General features: G+C 45.5%; 1 protein-coding gene across 2 annotated transcripts; it reads left to right on the top strand.

Annotated features, from left to right (window-relative positions):
* The first annotated feature begins 239 nt into the window (after positions 1-239).
* On the top strand, positions 240-19,211 carry Nmrk1 (nicotinamide riboside kinase 1). Of its 2 annotated transcripts, none has more exons than XM_070035765.1 (9): positions 240-591; positions 5,551-5,614; positions 6,721-6,811; positions 7,498-7,546; positions 10,344-10,491; positions 10,566-10,637; positions 11,442-11,548; positions 12,845-12,928; positions 14,233-16,513. In XM_070035765.1, exons 2-9 carry the CDS (start codon positions 5,586-5,588, stop codon positions 14,244-14,246), a joined length of 594 nt encoding a protein of 197 aa, XP_069891866.1. In that variant the 5' UTR covers positions 240-591; positions 5,551-5,585; the 3' UTR covers positions 14,247-16,513. The 2 variants fall into 2 exon arrangements, with proteins under 2 accessions (XP_069891866.1, XP_069891865.1); XM_070035764.1 differs by lacking the exon at positions 14,233-16,513 and adding an exon at positions 16,534-19,211 and having other exon boundaries at positions 242-591.
* The last annotated feature ends 823 nt before the right edge of the window (positions 19,212-20,034 follow it).

Genomic DNA, 20,034 nt, shown 5'->3' with positions numbered 1-20,034 from the left:
GGCCCGGCCCCGCCCAGGGCCCGGCTCCGCCCACGGCCCGGCTCCGCCCACGGCCCCGCCCCGCCCAGGGCCCGGCTCCGCCCACGGCCCCGCCCCGCCCACGGCCCCGCCCCTCCCGAGCCGCCCCGCTGAGCGCGCCCCGCAGACCAGGAAGTGGCCGCCGCCTCGCCGAGCGCTAATTGGTTTCCCGGCTGGAGGGGGCGTGGCCGAGCGCCAGGCCGCAGAACCAATCCGTGCTCCGCGTGGGCGCCTCCGCCCAGCCTGAGAGGCTGCTCGGCCTCGCGCTCCTGACGCGTCAAAGCCCAAGCTGGGTTGGAGGGGCGCGCGCACGCGCGCGCACGCGTAGAACCCCGTTGGCCCGAGCCACGCCCCCACCGTGGTAGGCTGGCTCCCCGGGTCTCCCCGGGTCCCCGTGGGAAGGAGCCTCCTCCAGGCGGCCACCCCCTTACCTGCACGGACGTCGGGGGCGGGGAGCAGGGGCGGGACTGTGGGCCTGTCGGGTCACCCGCGGCCCTGGAGCAGCGCGGCGGCGGCGGGCACGCGCTCGGCCAGCTCAGCGCCTTTGCAGGGAAGGACTCGAACCGGCGTCCGGTGAGTAGCTCCGGCCGGACTCCGCCGCTCCGGGCCGCCGCGATGGGACCCGGACCTATTATTCCCCAGAAGGTTTTAGCTTGCATCTAGAAAGCCCTGTTGGAGGGACTCCCCCCCACACACACACCGACCCCTTTCCACCCACACTGCCCCGGGCCTCCTCCCCTGGGACCTGAGGCGCGGCCTGCCCGGTCGAGAGGTCAGCAGGTGCGTCCCCGGGAGGGGTCAGCAGGTGGCATCCTCGGGAGGGGTCAGCAAGTGCGTCCCCGGGAGGGGTCAGCAGGTGGCATCTCAGGAAGGGGTCAGCAGGTGGCATCTCAGGAAGGGGTCAGCAGGTGGCATCCCCAGGAGGGGTCAGCGGGTGGCATCCCCGGGAGGGGTCAGCAGGTGGCATCCCCAGGAGGGGTCAGCGGGTGGCATCCTCGGGAGGGGTCAGCAGGTGGCATCCCCAGGAGGGGTCAGCGGGTGGCATCCTCGGGAGGGGTCAGCAGGTGGCATTCCCAGGAGGGGTCAGCAGGTGGCATCTCAGGAAGGGGTCAGCAGGTGGCATCTCAGGAAGGGGTCAGCAGGTGGCATCCCCAGGAGGGGTCAGCAGGTGCGTCCCCGGGAGGGGTCAGCAGGTGGCATCCTCAGGAGGGGTCAGCAGGTGGCATCTCAGGAGGGGTCAGCAGGCCGCCAACGTCGCCCGCCTAGTGCTCCTTCTCCGATTCTTCATTTTGCATCGGGGGAGAAAGCAGGGGCCTCGTGTTTTGAGACAGCGCGAGCGGGGTGCCGTGCAGAAGCCCGTGTCGGTGCACGGGGCTGCGTCCGGAGGGGGCTGTGATTCCTCTCCGGGTGTATCTGAGGCTGTTTTCTGGTTGCATCGGGAGCTGCCTGGCTGCCTGGGAAGCAGAATGAGTCTGTCCCTTCTAGATGGGCTTGGCACAGGTTTGCCCAGCTAGGATCTCACGATGTGAATCTGGAGGCCCGGGGAAAGGCGCTGTACGTAACCTGGAAATATCATAAGCCAGACTTGTCTATATGAGGGAAAGAAAGCACAATGGACGTGAAAGGACTGTGTGCATCAGAACCTGCAGTAAAAGGAAGCTTCGAAGGCCCTGGGTTGTTTTAAAACAAAATGATTCTAATGGAGAGGACAAGGGTTAGGAGGTTTTCAGACTTGGATGGGTTCTGTGTTTACCAAAAGGGACCAAAGGTTAAAAAAAAAAAAATGTAGGGGAGACACTGCCCAATTTTGTCAGAATAATGAGAAAAACGATTTGGTCAGTGAGCAGTCCTACAAACATTTTACTCTGTTAAAGACAGACGTGTTGAGCCGGGAGAATGCAATCCCAATATTCAATGCATATGCTGTGAAACTAGGAAAATGGAGGGGAGAGGTTGGATTGGGAAAGATAAGGAGAATGGTGGAAGGGGTGACATTGATCAAGAGGCATTGTACTTATAAACTGATCTGTTAAGCAGCAACCCCTTGTACAACCATTTGAAGACAATAAAAATATAATATAGAAAAGAAAAATTCAGAGTTCAAGCCCCACGACTGACAAAAAAAAAAATTGTAGACAGACAGATAGATAGATCAGACATCAGACTGCCCTGTAGAGGTATTTGAAAAACCATCATTTGTTTTCAGTTATCATCTTTCAGTGAATTTCTCTGTTAGTCTGTAGATGTATCATGCGAACCCCCCCCAACCCTCTGTAGCCCAGAACCCAAAATGTGCCATATTTAGTAATGTAATGGATTAGATGTGAAACAAAGTAAAGAAGCCGGGCACTGATGGTTCACGCCTGTAATCCTAGCTACTCAGGAAGCTGAGATGTGCGGATCACAGTTCAAAGCCAGCCCGGACAGAAACATCCCTGTGAGACTCTTATCTCCATTAACCACTCCAAACTGGATGTGGTACTGTGGCTCAAGTGGTAGAGCACTAGCCTTGAGCATCAAGAGACTTAGGGACAGGGCCCAGGCCCTGAGGTCAAGCCCCACACCCACAATCTACACACACACACACACACACACACACACACACACACACACACACACACACACACACACACACACATCACAAAATAGAAATGACTCAGGATTTGCTCTTGGCTATGCCAGTCCATTAATAAATGATCTCTGAGGTTGACGAACACTTGGCCCACATGGAGGGGGAATAAATTGTAAATATCCCATGAGATGGAAGGCGAGACATCTGACATAATGTTCGCATGAAGCCGCATATGTTTATAGTCGTGCACATAGACAATCCCAGCCAACAGGTGGTTGAAGCAAAAAGAGTTTTAGAAAAGTCCTGGTCATAGGCTGCCCTATGTTGATTACATTTGAAAATTCAAGACGTTTTTTCTCTGGATTCATCATATGTTTTACACTTTGTAATTGATCAGACGTGCTTACTTCATGAGCTTTGCTGCAGATCTCTTTGCAGCTTAACAACCCTTGACTGAAACTCTTCCATTTTGGTTTTTGAATAGTTTTTGTTGTTGGTGGTTTTTTTGTTTTGTTTTGTGTCAGTCGTGTGGGCCTGGGCGATGTCCCTGAGCTCTTCAGCTCAAGGCTAGCATTCTACCGCTTGAGCCACAGTTTTCTGGTGGTTAACTGGAGATAAGAATCCCACAGACTTTCCTGCCCAGACTGGCTTTGAACCTTGATCCCCAGATCCCAGCCTCCTGAGTAGGATTACAGGTGTGAGCCACCAGTGCCCAGGGACTGTTGTTGTTTTTATTGTTTTGTTTTTGTACCAGCACTGGGGCTTGGACACGATCCCTTATTTTTTATTGCTCAAGGCTGGTTCTTGAGCCACAACTCCAGTTTTGGTTTTTAGGTGGTTAATTAGAGGAAAAAAAGACCCTCCGAGACTTTTCTGCTCCATCTAGCTTTGAACCAAAGTTCCCAGATCTTAGGCTCCTGAGTAAGATTATAGACATGAGGCAAAGGCACCAGCTGGCTTTTTAAAATAGTTTTTAAAGAGAGAAAGAGTCAAAGAAATAGTGTCTGATGGGGAGGTAGATTGCCAGGTCTGCACACGGACTTCTTGTGTGTCTGCCTTGTGCATTCGGTACTGTTTCAAGACTTGCTAGGCCCTTGCCCAGCCCATCTACTCACTCAGCCCGCCTTCTTTCTGCCCTTCCCCATCCTTTCCATATTGTCCTGTGCCCATCGCCAAGTTGGTCTGCCCAATGTCTACCCAAACTATGCCCAGAACGAGCTCAGACTGTTACCTGATGTAGAGCTAATGGAACAGGTTTTGATTTTTGGAACAGATAGAGGAAGGAAAAGAAGGGAGGGAAGGAAGACAGAAAAATACTTGCAGTTGACTAGAGGACATCCCTCCCTTTCGATCTGAGGAATTTTCTAAATAAGTTCTTGACTTCCGCTTATTCTGAATTGCTAAGGGTTTCCACCCAGGTAAACCCCGGTTGTATTTCTAGTGCCACATCCATACTCTTCTTTTTAACCCTCTGACTCATTGATGAGTCCTCTCGTGTGTATGCACAGACGTGGTAGTTACAACAGGGGACCAGGAGCCCTTCCAGTGCTCATAGCCGATGTTTGCCTCATCAGTAATGCAGCAGGAATCGGCAGCCAGCCAGCAGAGCCCGACAGTTGCGTCAGTCCATGTGCAAGGTCCATTCTGTGCTCCTGGGCATACCGCACGTCATAGCCGCAGGAAGAGATGGAAGGGTGTCCAGTCGGTTGATTTTTGTTTCATTTCTGGCTTTCCCTGTGGCTGGCTGGATCGTCACTCCTTCCAGTCTGGGTTGATTTCTAGTGCTCAGCGAAGGGGAGGGTGAAGCGATCGCTTCACAAACGGTACGTGAAAGGGGGCCACGTGGGTCAGCTTTCCGTCAGTGTGACAAACCATCTGGGAACGTGAAGGAAGATTTCTCTCCACGCACGCTTTCAGCCAGGGTCACGCGGGTGTTTCTGTGGTGTGTGTCATGGAGCAAAGCTACTAACATCATAAAGACCAGATGAGAGAGGGAAGGGGCAAAGACAGAATATATTTTGTAAGGGCACCGTTGTCACCCCATTCATCCAATAGACCCCACATTCCAACATGGCCATCCCCGCCCTATAACACCTCCGTCTTGGGGAGAAGAGGGTTCACCTCCCAAACAATGACGACAAGTGCTTTGAGTTGTGTTACGCTAAATGGTGACCTGACACTGTAATTTCTTAAGAGAGAGGGAAATTTCATTCATCACCAAAACAAGAATGATACCATCTCAAGACAAATGCTAGCTTTGCAGTGATGTATCAAAAAAATAAGAGGCTGGGCGCTGGTGGCTCACGCCTGGAATCCTAGCTACTTAGGAGGCTGAGATCTGAGGATCCACTTCAAAGCCAGCCCAGACAAGGAAAGTCTTCGAAACTCTTATCTACTCAGCAAAGGCCAAAAGCAGCGCTGTGGTTCAAATGGCAGAGCACTAGCCTTGAGCAAAAGAAGCTCACTGACAGAGCTCAGGCCCCAAGACCGGCAAATTTTTTTTTTAAAAAGGGGGGCTATTAGCTTCTCTTCGCCTCTGTCCGGCAGTGATTTTCTTCCTCTTTCACTAAAAGAGGGAGAGAAGCTACCCCAAGAAAAATCCCTGCCTCAGGGTGGTGAATCAGGGGTCAGGAGAGGGAGGTTAAAACTCTGAGTGCCTTCCTGTGGCCTGATAACCCCACATCCCTAGAAGTGGTGTTCTTCGGTCAACACTCGGCCCCGAGGACTCTCGGGTTTCCTGGACATTAGTGGACAGCTGCTCAGCAAGCCAGCTCGAGGCCCTTTACACCAGCAAGTCAGCAGGAACTTCTCCCCAGAGCCTGGTGGTGTATGGCCCTTGCCACCACCCCTCATTTTCCCTCCCTCCCTCCCTCCCTCCCTCTCCCAGCTGGTTCTCCTCACTCAGGACTCTGGTCTCTGCAAACATCTAAATGCGATGCACTGATTTGTGTTGATTTCAGGAAAGGTGCAGAAGACACGATCTTCAAAGCTAATCATGAAAACGTTTATCGTTGGAATCAGTGGGTGAGTAATTTTGCCACAGTCTGTGCCGATGGTGTTTGCATGTGAACATGGTGAGAGACCAGTTTGAAGAGAGGGCTGGGCAAGGCGCTGCCACGGAAGCAAATGCCAATGCGGAAACACGGGAAGAAGGGTCAGTCGGCCATGTTTGGCCTGATTTTCCATTCCTTCCCTGTAGCTAACAGAAGAGACAAGGCCTGATAGACAAGTACTTGGACACAGGCACACAGTCACTTTCGTACTATGGACTCTTGGTGTCCAGCCCAGTGAGGACAAAAAATTAATCCGTTAATAGGCTGCGCTGAACCTCCCGCCATGCCTGCCCCCTACCCCCCCAGGTACAGAGAGAAGAGGGCTGGAGCATCAGGTGACATGTGTTTCTGGTAGACTCTGGGCTTAGACATTGTCACTCCTCTTAGTGTTTACACTGTGCATTCAAGTGATCACGGGGATCACAGCAGTTGTGCATACGTGCATGTGTACCATCCATACTCTATGTGTCATATTAGACACACTGAACCCTGAGATTCGTTTTTATCACAAACAAAAAATGACTTTGTTTCAACAGAATGTCTGTTTTTCCCAGTACTTAGCCTCCTTTCTCCCTCATTCCCAGCTCATTTCTTACCATTTAGTATGGTACATCTGCCAGACTCCGTGGTTTTGCCAACAGCAAAAGCTATTCCTATGAAGGAATCTGTATTTCTTAGGTAGCTAATACTGTTTGAAATATCCTTTCTAAAAAGATGATGATGATGATGATGATGTGTGTGTGAGAGAGACAGAGACAGAGAGAGAGTGTGTGAGTGAGAGAATCCTGGGTTTGAACTCAGGGCCTGGGTGCTGTCTTTGGGCTTTTTTGCTCAATGTTAGCATTCTACCACTTGAGCCACAGCTCCTCTTCTGGCATTTTGGTAGTTAATTGGAGATAAGAATCTCACAGGCTTTCCTGCCCAACCTAGCTTCAAACTGTGATCCTCAGATCTCAGCCTCCTGAGTAGCTAGAATTACAAGCATGAGCCACCAGTGCCCAGCAAAAGATTGCTTTTAAACGTTCGGTGTGTAATGCCTTCTCCTCCTTGGAACTTTGTGTTTTTTCCTGGGTTCAGTGTGACAAATGGTGGGAAGACAACACTGGCTAAGAACTTGCAGAAACACCTGCCAAACTGCAGCATCATATCTCAAGATGACTTCTTCAAGGTAACCGCAAAACTTAAATGACGTATTTGACAAAAATGCTTCATGTAGCTGCGTACAGTGGCTCACTCCTATATCCCAGTCTTCAAGTGGCTGAACCAGAGATGTTCACAAATTACTGGCTAACTTGGGCTTCATAGGGAGATGCTGTCTCAAAAATAAGAACTCTGTGTGTGTGTCTGTGTGTCTGTGTGTGTCTGTGTGTCTGTGTGTCTGTGTGTCTGTCATGAGGCTTGAACTCAGGGCCTGGGTACTGTCCCTGAGCTCTTTTGTTCAAGGCTAGCACTCTTATCACTTGGAGCCATAGCTCCACTTCTGGTTTTCTCGAAATTAATTGGAGATAAGAGTCTCATGGATCTTCCTGCCCAGGCTGGCTTTGAGCTTTGAGCTTCCTGCCCAGACTCCTGAGCTGCTAGGATTATAGATGTGAGCCAGTGGCACCTGGCTTTAAAAATAAGAAAGTTTGATGACAATTTAATTATATCCAACATGCCTTTACTGACTGGTAACTTTTGTACAAAATATAGACTCCATGCAATAATGTTACTTGTCCACCAGATGGCACCATCTGTAGGTGCTGATCTTAGTATCTTAGTATCACCAGAAGCATTTAAGACATCTCTTTATTATATAATTGTATTATTTCTGCCCTACACACTATTTTGATGGGTATTTTATTATTTTTCTAGCCAGAATCTGAGATAGAGACAGATAAAAATGGTTTTTTGCAGTATGATGGTAAGTAGATTAACTTATAAACCATTATATGCTTACAATCACTTTCTCTTTCAAACCCAAAGAAATCCACTCTCTGTGAAGACACTCTTAGATTGGCTTAACTATATTGCTGTACCTTAAACAAGTCATTATAGGTTTCTGACTTACCTTCATCTATTTAAATAAGTAAAATCTGTTCTCCAGATTTGTATTTCCAACTGGAAACATGGATGATAGGGTTTCCTCCCCTGGCAGCCAGCCTCGCCTGGAGGAGACTACATTTCCATGCTCTCAGTTTTCCTTCCTGTTATTCAGAGAACCAGGGAGCTTGTGTGTATTGGTTGGTTTCCTCTGTTTCTCAGAAAGCCCTCTTCTTTCTTTATTTTTATTTTAAAGATGGATATATGTCATTCCTTGGGCAAGATAACACTGTTTTGAATCAAAGCATTTAGGTCCATCAGAAAACATGTCTTGGAAGTGGCACTGTGGCTCAAGTGCTCGCCTTGAGCTGAAGAGCTGAGGGACAGTGCCCAGGCCCAGAGTTCAATCCCCATGACTGACCAAAAAGAGAAGAAAAGAAAATATGTCTTTTCCTTCAGAGAATGTTGTAATAACATATTATATTTAGTGATCTTATTACCTTTTTTTTTTTTTTTGCCAATCCTGAGGCTTGAACTCAGGGCCTGGGCACTGTCCCTGAGCCTCTTCGTGTTCAAGGCTAGCGCTGTACCACTTGAGCCACAGCACCACATCCAGCTTTTCCTGAGTAGTTTATTGGAGATAAGAGTCTCATGGACTTTTCTGCCTAGACTGGCTTCAAACCGCAATCCTCACCTCTCAGCTTCCTGAGTAGCTAGGATTACGGATGTGAACCACCAGCACCTGGAGGCTAGCAACCGTTGCTACGGCCAGGAGCATGGAGTTTTATTCTTTTCTTCCTTTCATCAAGAAGTTAATGATACTGACGATTATAGAGCTCAAACCTTGAGCAAAAAGTTCAAAGACAGTGCCCAGGCCCTGAGTTCAAGCCCCAGGACCCGCACAGACACAGACAAAAAGTATTATGATATGGAGTTGCTTTAAAATAACTGAGAAGGAAGTGGATGAGGGTACAGATGAGCTATAATTGGCCAATAGCGCATCATTTTTATTTTTGAAGCTGAGGGATAAACTCTTGGAAGTTCACCATGCCTTTCTGCCTACTTTTATATGTATTTGAAAATTTCCATAAGAAAATTTCCATAAGAAAATTTCCATAATTTGTTGTAAAGAAGGAAATGTTTTTATTAATATCTTTAAAGTATCACTTAAAGGCAGGCGTCGGTAATCACACCTATAGTTCTAGCTACTCAGGAGGCTGAGCCACAGCTCCATTTTTCATATGTTTTTATTCAGAGATAATAGCATCATGGACTTTGCTGCCCCAGCTGTTTGCAAACTGCGATCCCCAGATCTCAGCCTCCTGAGTAGCTGAGATTACAGGTGTGAGCCACCAAAACCTGGCCCATCATTGTCTTTTATCAAAAGCAACATATTTATACATTCCATGGACCAAAAGATTAATCACAGTGCAATTTAGAAATTTTTTTTTTTAACTAAAGAGAGTGAAAAATTTTCAAAACTAGCCTAGGAAGGTGGTTCGGTGGTAGAGTGCTTGCCTAGCATGCATGAAGCCCTGGGTTCGATTCCTCAGTACCACATACACAGAAAAAGCCAGAAGTGGCGCTGTGGCTCAAGTGGTAGAGTGCTCGCCTTGAGCAAAAGAAGCTCAAGGACAGCGCCTAAGCCCTGAGTTCAAGTCCCAGGACTGGCAAAAAAAATAAAAATAAAAAATTCATTTGGTTCCAGCCAAAATGAAGAACCCAGTTTCTTTCTGGTCCTCACTTTACCCCTGAACACAGTACATTAAACAGAGGAAAGCTGAGGGATGAAAAGAAGACAGTGAGCAGGACGGAAGGAAGGACACGGGTGTCGGGCCCTTGGGTTTCCTTGTTGCCTCTCATCCCCAGGATTGGTGCAAAGGAAGCGTGCAGCACAGAGCCACTATAGACATAGACAGAGCAAAGAAAGTGCCAAAAACCTGTTCCTGTACCCAAAGGACCAGCAAAAGAGTGGTCGAGCAGAATAGAAAGTCCTCCAGATGATGCCCATCAGACTCAGCTGAACACAGAAAGAACATCAGGCTCTCTCCTGGTGTTGGCAGGGCCAAGTGAGGTGTCTGGAGCCACCTGGCAGAGCAAGGTTGATGCGTTGATCTCCACATCAGAGATGGGGCATCCAAACGTACTGCACTGGGCAGCAGAGAAGCAGAATGGAGCAATGCTGGGGGGAGGCGGGGCTGCAGGGAGACGCCTTTCCCACCCAGTCATCAGGACCAGTGCCAGGCTGCACATTGGCCTCCCTTTCATCAGTGACGCTGAACCAGCACTCTATTTAATCATTCTCCTCCCCCTAGGCCCCCCCCCACACACACACACACCACCATCTAATATGATCAGGAAGCCGAATGCTTCCATCTGAGCCTGTGCATTACACCTCAGTAGGACTGGCATCTAGCGAAGGAGGGCTTGACTTTAAGACAGTGAACGCTAGAAGCAGAAACACTTGCTCTGCACTCTGCATTTATACATTTGGATTTCTTTCCTAATAAAAACCAGACGTGTAAGTTTACCAGTGTTAAGAGCTTGAGTTGGTGGTCCTACAGTATTTGTTCTTTGACATCCTGAAGGGAAAATAGAATGGGGCTATTCGTACAGTTAAAGAGCCCCATGATCACAAAAAGCTCACGCAAGTTTCTCGTCTTGTATATTTGTCTTAGTACTCGAAGCGCTTGATATGGACAAAATGATGTCGGCCATCTCCTGTTGGATGACAGGCTCAGCACACTCAGAGGGACCAACGGTCCAGGAAAGGGCTGAAGAAAATGCCATCTTAATCATCGAAGGTTTCCTGATCTTTAATTATAAGTAAGTGGCTCCATGCTAATACTGACCTGAGCCAGTGGGAAGAGCATTATGAACTAAATACGCTTTTCTCTTAGGCCGTTCGACACCATATGGAATAGAAGCTATTTTCTGACCGTTCCGTATGAAGAATGCAAGAGGAGGCGGAGGCAAGTGCTGAAAGTACTTTTGTGTATCAGAATCACATTGTGGTGGTCATTTAACAAACAAAGGAAGTTTAAACTTGCACAGGAGCAAAATGGGTTTTTTTTTGTGCCTGGTGCACCTGTAATTCTAGCTACTCAGGAGGCTGAGATCTAAGGATCACTGTTTGAAGCCAGCCCAGGCAAGAAAAGCCCGTGAAACTCTTATCTCCAATAAACTACTCAGAAAAAAAGCTGGAAGTGGCGCTGTGGCTCAAGTGGTAAAGCACCAGCCTCGAGCACAAAGAGATTCATGGATAGTGCCCAGGACCTGAGTTCAAGCCCCAGGACTGGCAAAAATTTTCTTTTTCTTATATATCATAATTCACATGGAATAATTTGAGTGCAGTACTTCTCTAAGAAAAGGCCTGGGTCAACCTTTTCAACTGATTGCTACTAAGTCTTCAAAGGGGCCAGTCTCATCTTGGTTGTGGTTTGAAATTAGTGAAACTATGTTCTACTACAGCTACAAAGAACATCGGTTTATCTAGAACTCCATCCAACCCATCAATAGCTCATCACTTACACTGATACTTATCTCCTAATCCTTTTATAAAGCACTAGAAGAAAAAAAAAATAACATTGAGTGGTGGTATGTAAAATTAATGTTTAGATTGGAGAAATACACTTTACTGTCTTTCTAACTCACGTTATGTCTAAAACAAGTTAGTCTAAAATCCTGTTGAAATTTAATCTCAGTGATTTTCCCCAGTATGTATTTTGCTAATTGTTTATTTCTATCAACATGCGATTTTCTGTGTGCTTCAACAGTACAAGGGTCTACGACCCTCCAGATGTCCCAGGGTACTTTGATGGCCACGTGTGGCCCATGTACCTGAAGCACAGAGGGGAAATGGAGGACATCACGTGGGAAATTGGTAGGTACCTGTTCGCCCTTCATTTAAGGCCCTTGATTGGTCATTTGCCTCAAAGGACTGGGGATTTTTTTTTCTTCCATCCAAAACCTATAAAAGATGCTTCCGGCAGGAACTCTGTGTGTTTCCCTCCTCCACAGCATGTTCTGTTCCTTTCTGTTTCTCTCTGTAACTCCTGTCAAAAGTTCACCAACTCCTGGATAGTTATTCATACATCCACCGTCCACCGAAGGCCTTCTGTGGAGATAGCAGGTGGAAGGCGAGCCTGGTCTATTCTCCTGCAGCTAATTTTCCACAAGGGAACGACAACAAAGATGCCAACTGCACCCTCTGGTCTTCTGCTTGGACATCACACTCTAGGGGCGCTGACCAAATCCCACTCGACTAGTTTAGGAAGGCTTCCTGGAGAAAGCCACTTTTAAACCAAACTTTGATGAGTTTAACTGGACAAAAGAGATGGGGGTTTTACAAAGAGAAAGCACAAGGAAAGGTCTGGAAGGCCTTCATAGGACCTGAAAGAAAGCTAGCTTGTTTGTGGTAGAGGAAACCCAAGGAGAGAGTTGATGCTGGTAACACACTACCAGGCCCATATACCCACTAAATGTTAGGGTCATTAACCCAAGAAAAAGATGAGGAGTTTTCTACAGTCAGGTTAGCAAGGATAGATTCACATACGTTTTTGAGTAAGATCCCCTGGCTGTGTGGAAGATAGATTTACATGGCTCCAGACATGTTGGGGACACATGTAATTCATTAGAACTGTGTGATGAAGTAGATGTGGAGCATCTTGGGAAATGAGATGGCAGATACCCAAGGAACGACCAGGTGTTATTTTAGAAACCAAAAAGTGAAAGAGATCTGGGAAGTATGATCCCAGGGGAAGGGGTCCAGTCTTTTTCTCCAAAACTGCCTCTATCAGTTTTATTCTCAGGGCATTTCTTCGGGCCTGGAGAATTGTAACCGAATAGGTAAGTGGCAGGGCCCAGACCAATGCCTGGAGAAACTTCCAGGTCTTTGCAGGGTCAGAGTTGGAGGATTGCAAAATTTCCTTAAGTGGCTCTTTGGAGCCTGCACCTCTTCAGTCTCCTGTGCACATGCAATTTCTCTTTCCTTTCTCTTTTATTTAAATGATTTGCAAAGGAGCGCCTAGATTGTTTTTTCTGTAACAAACCAAAGTTCTTGCTTGATTATACCTAGCTTAGATCCGTGTCTTCCTTTAGTTGCTTTGTATCCTTTTTGATGATATCAGGTGCCAGCGCAAGCCCGTTGACATCGAACTGCTACTTTTCCTCTTCTTAGTTTACTTAGATGGAACAAAATCTGAAGAGGACCTTTTTTCCCAAGTGTATGAAGATCTAATGAAAGAACTAGCAACGCAGAAAGGTAAGCATTGCCCTTTCTAAGTCAATGCTGCAGGAAGAAAAGCCAGAGAAAGCGTTATTACAGACCCAAGAATAGCATGCCAGGGTGCTGGGGAGTGTTCATTCATTGTGTCCGTTCATTCATTCTTTCACTGCTTTGAGAATAGTTTAGACTCAATGATTCCACGTGCATTTGGAAGAGTTAATTATTTTGATTTCAGAACTTGTTTAAAGGGGTGGAACTTTAACCCTTTGTTACATATCTTCGTGATATTTATTTATATCATTTAGATTGAAATTCTAATAGATGGCTGGTCTAGTAGGCCTGAAATTACCCATTTGGGTAATTTTCCTTCATTCCCTTAAATATTTTCCTTAAGATTTCTACTTGGCAAATACTTCCAAACACAAGATTTTAGAAATTACTTGAGTCTTCTTTAAGGTTTTTCATATTAGAGAGCTCTTTACAAGAGTTTCAACTCCTCCTGCTCCTGCTCCTGCTCCTCTTCCTCCTCCTCCTCTTCCTCCTCCTTCGCTGCCTCCTCCTCCTCATCCAGGCTATAAAAGGAATGTGCAGAGGTGGCGGTAGCTTCAGGCTCAGCTGGACTCAGGAGCTCAAATGCAGTCTTTGAGGCTCTGCTGCAGTTCTGAGTTCATTCTGAAGTCCATCCACTCAACAGCTGGGAAAAAGCTGGCGTCAGCACCTTTCTCCTAGTCCCTCAGCCCATGTGAAAAGACTGCTTATGCTTTTTCAAGCTTGTCCCTGAGTAGCTCTGTGTTGAAGCTGAGTCCCTAGCCCAGGAAGGTTTATCTTATTTTCACTACTTCATATGGATACAAATATTTACTTCGCACTCCATTAACTTAACCACTGGGCTACTTCAACCTCTAAAATGCTTTGAACAGTCTTTTGTTTATTTTCATGGTGCTGAAGGTCAGACTCAGGGCCTCATGTATGCTAAGCACAACTGCCATCACTGAGCCCTAACTTCCATTTTTAGTTCAGTTTAAAAAAAAAAAAAAACCCAGATTTTGATTTGTTCTGTTCAGTCACCTGACTTGCTAAACCTACTATGGCTAGGGAAATAGCGCCTTCTTGTGGCTATTTCTAAATCATACACCCATCTTGTCATGGATAGACCCCCCCACCTAACACCTCCTGGTTTTAAAAAGCAATCCTTAAAAGAGGAAGCTGGGCAGAAGGTAGAAATTCGAAGATGAAAAAAAGCATGCTGAGGGAACCAAACTCCAGTGTGGCTACCTTGGAGCTGGGTGAGATAAAATGATTCCCAGGCTGACGGCCATGGTGCATGCCTCTCAATGCAGCTCTGGGAGACTGAGGCAGGTTGATCTCTAATTTGAAGCCAAAAGATTCCTGTGACTTCCAAGCAAAATGTAATCACCAACGGGCTCAAAGGAGACAAGAGGACAATACGAGTTACTTCAGCAGTGAAAATTTTTTGGTGAGAAGCAACTGCACTAGTCCAGATGTCATCTGTCAACAAGAACAAAATGACCTACATCTTCAGTGAGTTCCTTTCTGACCAGGAGAGCTGAGCAATGCTGGACAGTCCATTGATTCTCAACGCCCCTGATTTCAGTACCAGCCTTTCACAGAGTCATGAAGCCCTTTGGGAAAAAAAAATTATAACCATTTTACCATGGTGATAATTAATAAACCTTGCCTGAGATGTCTGCCCACCACCACCATCTGTTACCTGAATGGAAGGCAGCCCTTCCGGAATCAGGCCGGGGGACTGACAAGGGGAAGGGGCGGGCACAGGGCTCTGATTTCATGACTGACAGCCCCTGACCCCCAGCCACATATGCAGGAGCTATCAGCTTCCGTGGTGTTTCACCTGCTGGACACTGTCTCAGAGCTCAGGTTCAGTTCTTCATAACAGTAGCGTTTAGTGCTATGACTGACTTACTGGTAAAGGTAACAAGAACCTTGGTCATCTAGCACAAGCAAATAATGCTTTCAGGGTCTGTTCCAAGGCCCAAGAACTGGTGGTACAAGCCCCCAAAGTGCAGTTCTGGGTATGTGATGCCTCTCCTTTTTTCTTACCTGTATATTTGAGGGAGCTAAGAAATACTCAGCTATGCTATTTAAAACTATCCGGTTCTGGATAGTGGGTAGAGACAAAAAAGAAAAAGAAAGAAAAGAGGAAGAAGTAGCACCAGGAGAAGAACTTGAAATTGGGAGTTTCTCCGCTGCATAAATAACTCACTGCGATCTTAGTAACCCGTCACCTTCCCTGCTCTTCCAGCCACAGGAATCTAGCGAAGCTAGCCACAGGATCCTCAGCCCCCAGCAGAGCCTGATTTAACCCTGGACCAAGTTAGCTCCAGTGGCCTTTCCAGGGTTTCAAGTGATGACTCTTCAGATTTCTGTCATCTCATAGAGCAGCTTGGCTTACAGGCTAACTTTTCATCCCAGATACATCACATTGGTTTAGGAGTATGGCCCAAGTGGTAAAGCTCCTGCCTAGCAAGAACAATGGCCCTGAGTTCAAACCCTAACACCACCAAAAAATTTTTTTAAATTGAAAAAATAACACATCAATAATCATAATTAGTATTATAAATATACATAACTATATTGTCATCATGATTATAAAGTAATAATAGTGAAAGTGAAATGAAGAAGATCAAATTCAACTATTATTATTATTTTTTGGGTGGGTCTGGTCGTGGGCCTGAACTCTGGGCCTAGGCGCTGTCCCTCAGCTCTTCAGCTCAAGGCTAGCGCTCTACCACTTGAGCCACAGTGCCACTTCCGGCTTTTTTCTTTTTGCTTATGTGGTGCTGAGGAATCGAACTCAGGGCCTCAGGCATGCAAGGCAAGCACTCTACCACTGAGCCACCTTCCCAGCCCCTCAAATTCAATTATTAACAAAACAATAACCCAGAAGTAAAAGGCCATGGAGCTGCACATTTAATTCAGTCCTAATTTAAATCTAAAGTTTAAGGCAAAATGTAATCATAACCTATTCTCAAAATAACAAAGCAGTCTAGCCAGTAGGAAGGCTCCTTTTAAAATGGTTCGTTTTCATCCCATTACAAAATTACTAGTTACAGATGTTCTAATATAAATGCACAAAAGAGGAAATAATCACCTGAGTTCTCATCAGTAACATTTGGTAAGATCAGTGGCTAATCGGCCATGCTTATTTCTATTTTAAATTAGTATTTAATATTTGTGCAGCCTTACAGAATTTATTATATAATGAAACTGCAGTGTCACTTCCATTAGAAGGTTCGGGGCTGTCTTGTACACAGAAGTGAAATCTAAGACTTGACATGGATATTGTAATGTGCAAGAAAGGTGTCACTTATCAAGTATGAAATCAAAAAAGAAGAAAAGGTAAAATAAAAATTGAATGATCAACTGTTTATAGTTTTCTCTAGTAGTACTTTTTGCATTGAACTTTAAATATTTTTAGTTTACTCAAGTACCATAATAGTCATATTCGCATAAGATTTTTTTAACTAGGTCCCAATCGTTGAATATTTAGTGTTGTTACAAGTATCTTCCATTGACAAATACCTTTAGTAAAGATGAGCTCAAACCAGTATCACCAAAATAAATTTTAATGACTATTTCTTTTTCTGTTTATTCTTAAGGTTTACAAGAAACAGCATGAAAATGAATGTAATCAATCCTTTCTGGGGTGAATTAGAAACTCAAAGGACTATATTTCTGAACCTTAATCAAGATACAGTCTGTACTATGGTACAGTGACAGCTGGTGTGTGTGTGTGTGTATGTGTGTGTGTGTGTGTGTGTGTGTGTGTTCCTGCACACGCTTACTCACACATAAGTTTTCCAGCATGTTGAACAGCAAGCATCTATCCCAATGGATAGACAGAGCAGAGCTCAGGAATGCTGAGTCAATGCCCTGTACCAGTGATTGTCAAAGTTTTGTGACTGCAATCTAGAAAAGAAATAAGTATATTTCACAATCCAGTACAGATGTAAACCATGTGTGTGTTTATGTGTATGTGTGTATAGTTGTATACCCAGGTGTGTACAATATATGTGTATGTATACACACACATCAGGAACTGTAAGACATTAATTATATATTACGTACTGATTTTCTTCTAGTTTTAATTTTTTTTAATTAATTAGTACCTCTCACCAAATGCAGTAATAGCATTGCCAGGAATAGTAGTCACACTGACTAAATCAGCAATTCACTATAGTACATGTAGTTTTTGTTTTGTTATGGTAGAGTAATTGTTTCATTTGTCCATTGTATCTCTTATGTTGAGACTTTGCTACAAATAGAAAGGGTTGGGGATGTTTCTGTGATTTTGTGTTGGGGTTTTTTGTTTGTTTGTTCTGTGAGATCAGTGGTCTAACACAACAGAAGCAAGCAGTTATTTCACTTACATGTCATACCAGGGGCCTTTCTTTGGAAGATTAGGAAATATAGACTTGAAATTTCTTGATGCCTCTTTCAATGCTGAAATGTAAATTATGTGTTGATCAACCTTTTGTATATTGGAAATAAATAGATTACTTGCAATTGTAAAAATAATTTCTTTTTATTTCTAACTAATGCTTGTTGATAATTAGGGAGTTCTTTCATTGCTACACAAACTTAAGACAAAAACAAAAATCTAGGCTTTGACTTACAGTTTATCCACTTAATAGCCATATGACTTTGATCAAGCTATTTTGTCTTGATTTTCAATTATGGTTGGCTAAGTGTATCAAGTCTGAGATCCTTCACGTAGCTTCCTAAGCTTTCTTTGTCCTAGTACCACGCACCTCTGCCATCATTTCCCATCAGAGTTGGGACACCTGGTCACATTATGACTCACCTGTTGCCTTGGAGTATTGCCACAGGGCAAAATGAAGGAAAAGAGAGAAAAGCAAATGGGAGAGAAAAAGAGGAAAGCACTTACCACTCATTGTCCGCCACAGCGCTTTTCTGTGTATTCTGACTAACCATAATTTTATCACACTCAGGTTGTGGTGATGTAAAGTATCAACGTTTTTAGCATAAAAAATCTGATGTACAAGTAATTGTTCAAACTTCATTTCTCAGGATTCCAAAGTGCCCTCCTCCCCTCTGCATAGGGCTACTGATGGATCTTCAGCTGAGCACCATTGCATTCACTTTTCTCTTTGTTGCAGCCTGGAAAAACAAAAAACTGTGAGCAACAGGCGTTGAAATTGAAACATTCTAAGGGGTTAGGAAAGATGTATCTTTTTTGTTTCCTGTTATCAGTGAGAAGTACATCAGAAGTTTGAAAAAAATGTCAGTGTTTCATTTTTGTGAGTAGCTTTCACAGAAGAAGAAGGACTCTATGGAAGCAGCCAATGGTGATACAGAACCTATTCAGACAGATGAGTCAGTATTTAACAAGGAGTCTTCACTTCTCCATCCCTTTTCAGATGATTTTGCTGCAGGAAAGCTTCTTAGGTAGGTTCTTAGAATTAAACTCAGGAGGGAAACATTTAAAAGCAAGCACACCTAGTAGGCTGAAGGCTGAGATTAAAGCGCAACTGCCCCATTACACTAGTGGATGAGATTCAAGACCACCAGTTTGCCTTTTAAGGATAAACTGGCGATACTCCATAGAGCCATAAAACGTTGGATCAGTATCAACTGCTTCAGTGTTGTTCTAAGTGTAGAAATGGAAACCAGAGCCGGTGACCCATCCAGCACCATCCAGCTTGCTCAGTGCTGGGATCGGGGCCAGGACACAATCTCACCATCGGGTTGAGAGGCATACATTTTTCATTTTAGAGCAAAGAAGAGTAGAAAAGTAGAGTGCCGGGATACATCATCTCCCCCTCCCTCCTCCTCTGACGGTTGCAAATCAAGAAGCCTAGAAAGGCAAGAGCTGTGTCAGGAGAAAGCGAGGCGTTCACGCTCATGATTCTCGGGGCTGAGGGAGGCAAGCCAAAGCCTTAGGTGAGCTGCGGGCCAAGCAGCTGTGGGACAACTCCATGGCCCATCCGGGCTGTGCTGACCTTAGGTCTGCGGCTCCCGATTTTCCTTCAGTCCTCCGTGAGTAGAGGCGAGCTCAGACAAAAGTCAAGATGTGGAAAGGGCAAGAGAGACAGCGCTCTTCCCTTCTGCATGCACACGGAAGAAGATGGAAATTGTATTAGCTCTTTTGGGGTTCTAATCGAGATGACAAGACCTGTGACAAGAGGATATAAAACTTTTTTTTAAAAAGCTATGAGTCTCAAAGTAAGTCATTAGTGCAAAAATAGAGACCTATGTTGAAAATGAACTGTACACATTTTCTGTACTCAGAAATATTGTGTTCTTTTTCAAAATGTTTTGGGCTTTCTTGCAATAGTTTTTGAAATAAAATCTTTTTGTCAGCCTTTCTATTATTAATAAAAACATGAAAAAAAGAAAATGAACTATACAACTCATGGCGGGGGGGGGCACAGAGGGATGAGGAAGGAAAAAACGGGGAGAAAAGAAGGGAGAGATGACACTGTTCAAAAAGTACCACCACCACCACCCCCTAAAAAAGAGACTTGCCCAACGTGTGGCTCAAGTGGGAATTTGCCTAGTAAGCTAAGGCCTTGAGTTCAAACTCCTCTACCGCCCCTCCAAATCTTAGACACATGATTGCACCTATCATACGTTAAAATGAGGTACCTGTCATATTGGATCAGGGTGTGTTGGAGTGAGGTCCTTGGGCCAAGCAGAGGCCAGGGGGTGTAGCAGAGTCTAGGGGTTACAGCGAGATGCCTAGGGGTGCTAAGGGAGGTGGAGCTGTCAGACACAAGATGAGGCAAAGAGAGACCTCCCCAAAATGGGGAGCGTGAATCTGCTGTGAGCCACCGAATTATGGTCCCCAGATACAGCAGCCATATGCAAAGAGCCTTTTCTTACCCACTAGTGCCCCTTGGCTGTGATTTCTCTTTCTGAGGTTTCAGATACAGATGGTTAGGCAGACTCCAAAGACACTAAATGTACGATTCCAGAGATGAAACAATTCATTTTTCCGTGTGTGTGTGTGTGTGTGTGTGTGTGTGTGTGTGTGTGTGTGTGTGTGTGTGTGTGTGTGTGTGTGTGTGTGTGTGTGTGTGTGTGTGTGTGTGTGTGTGTGTGTGAACTTAGGGTCTCAGCCCTGTCCCTAAATGTTT

Source organism: Dipodomys merriami, unplaced genomic scaffold (genome assembly GCF_024711535.1).
Source record: "Dipodomys merriami isolate MVZ:Mamm:240054 unplaced genomic scaffold, mDipMer1.0.p SCAF_26, whole genome shotgun sequence".
In the NCBI taxonomy this organism is placed as follows: domain Eukaryota; kingdom Metazoa; phylum Chordata; class Mammalia; order Rodentia; family Heteromyidae; genus Dipodomys; species Dipodomys merriami.
The sequence above is the reverse complement of the archived record's forward strand: the minus strand, read 5'-3'. Positions and strand labels throughout refer to the sequence as shown.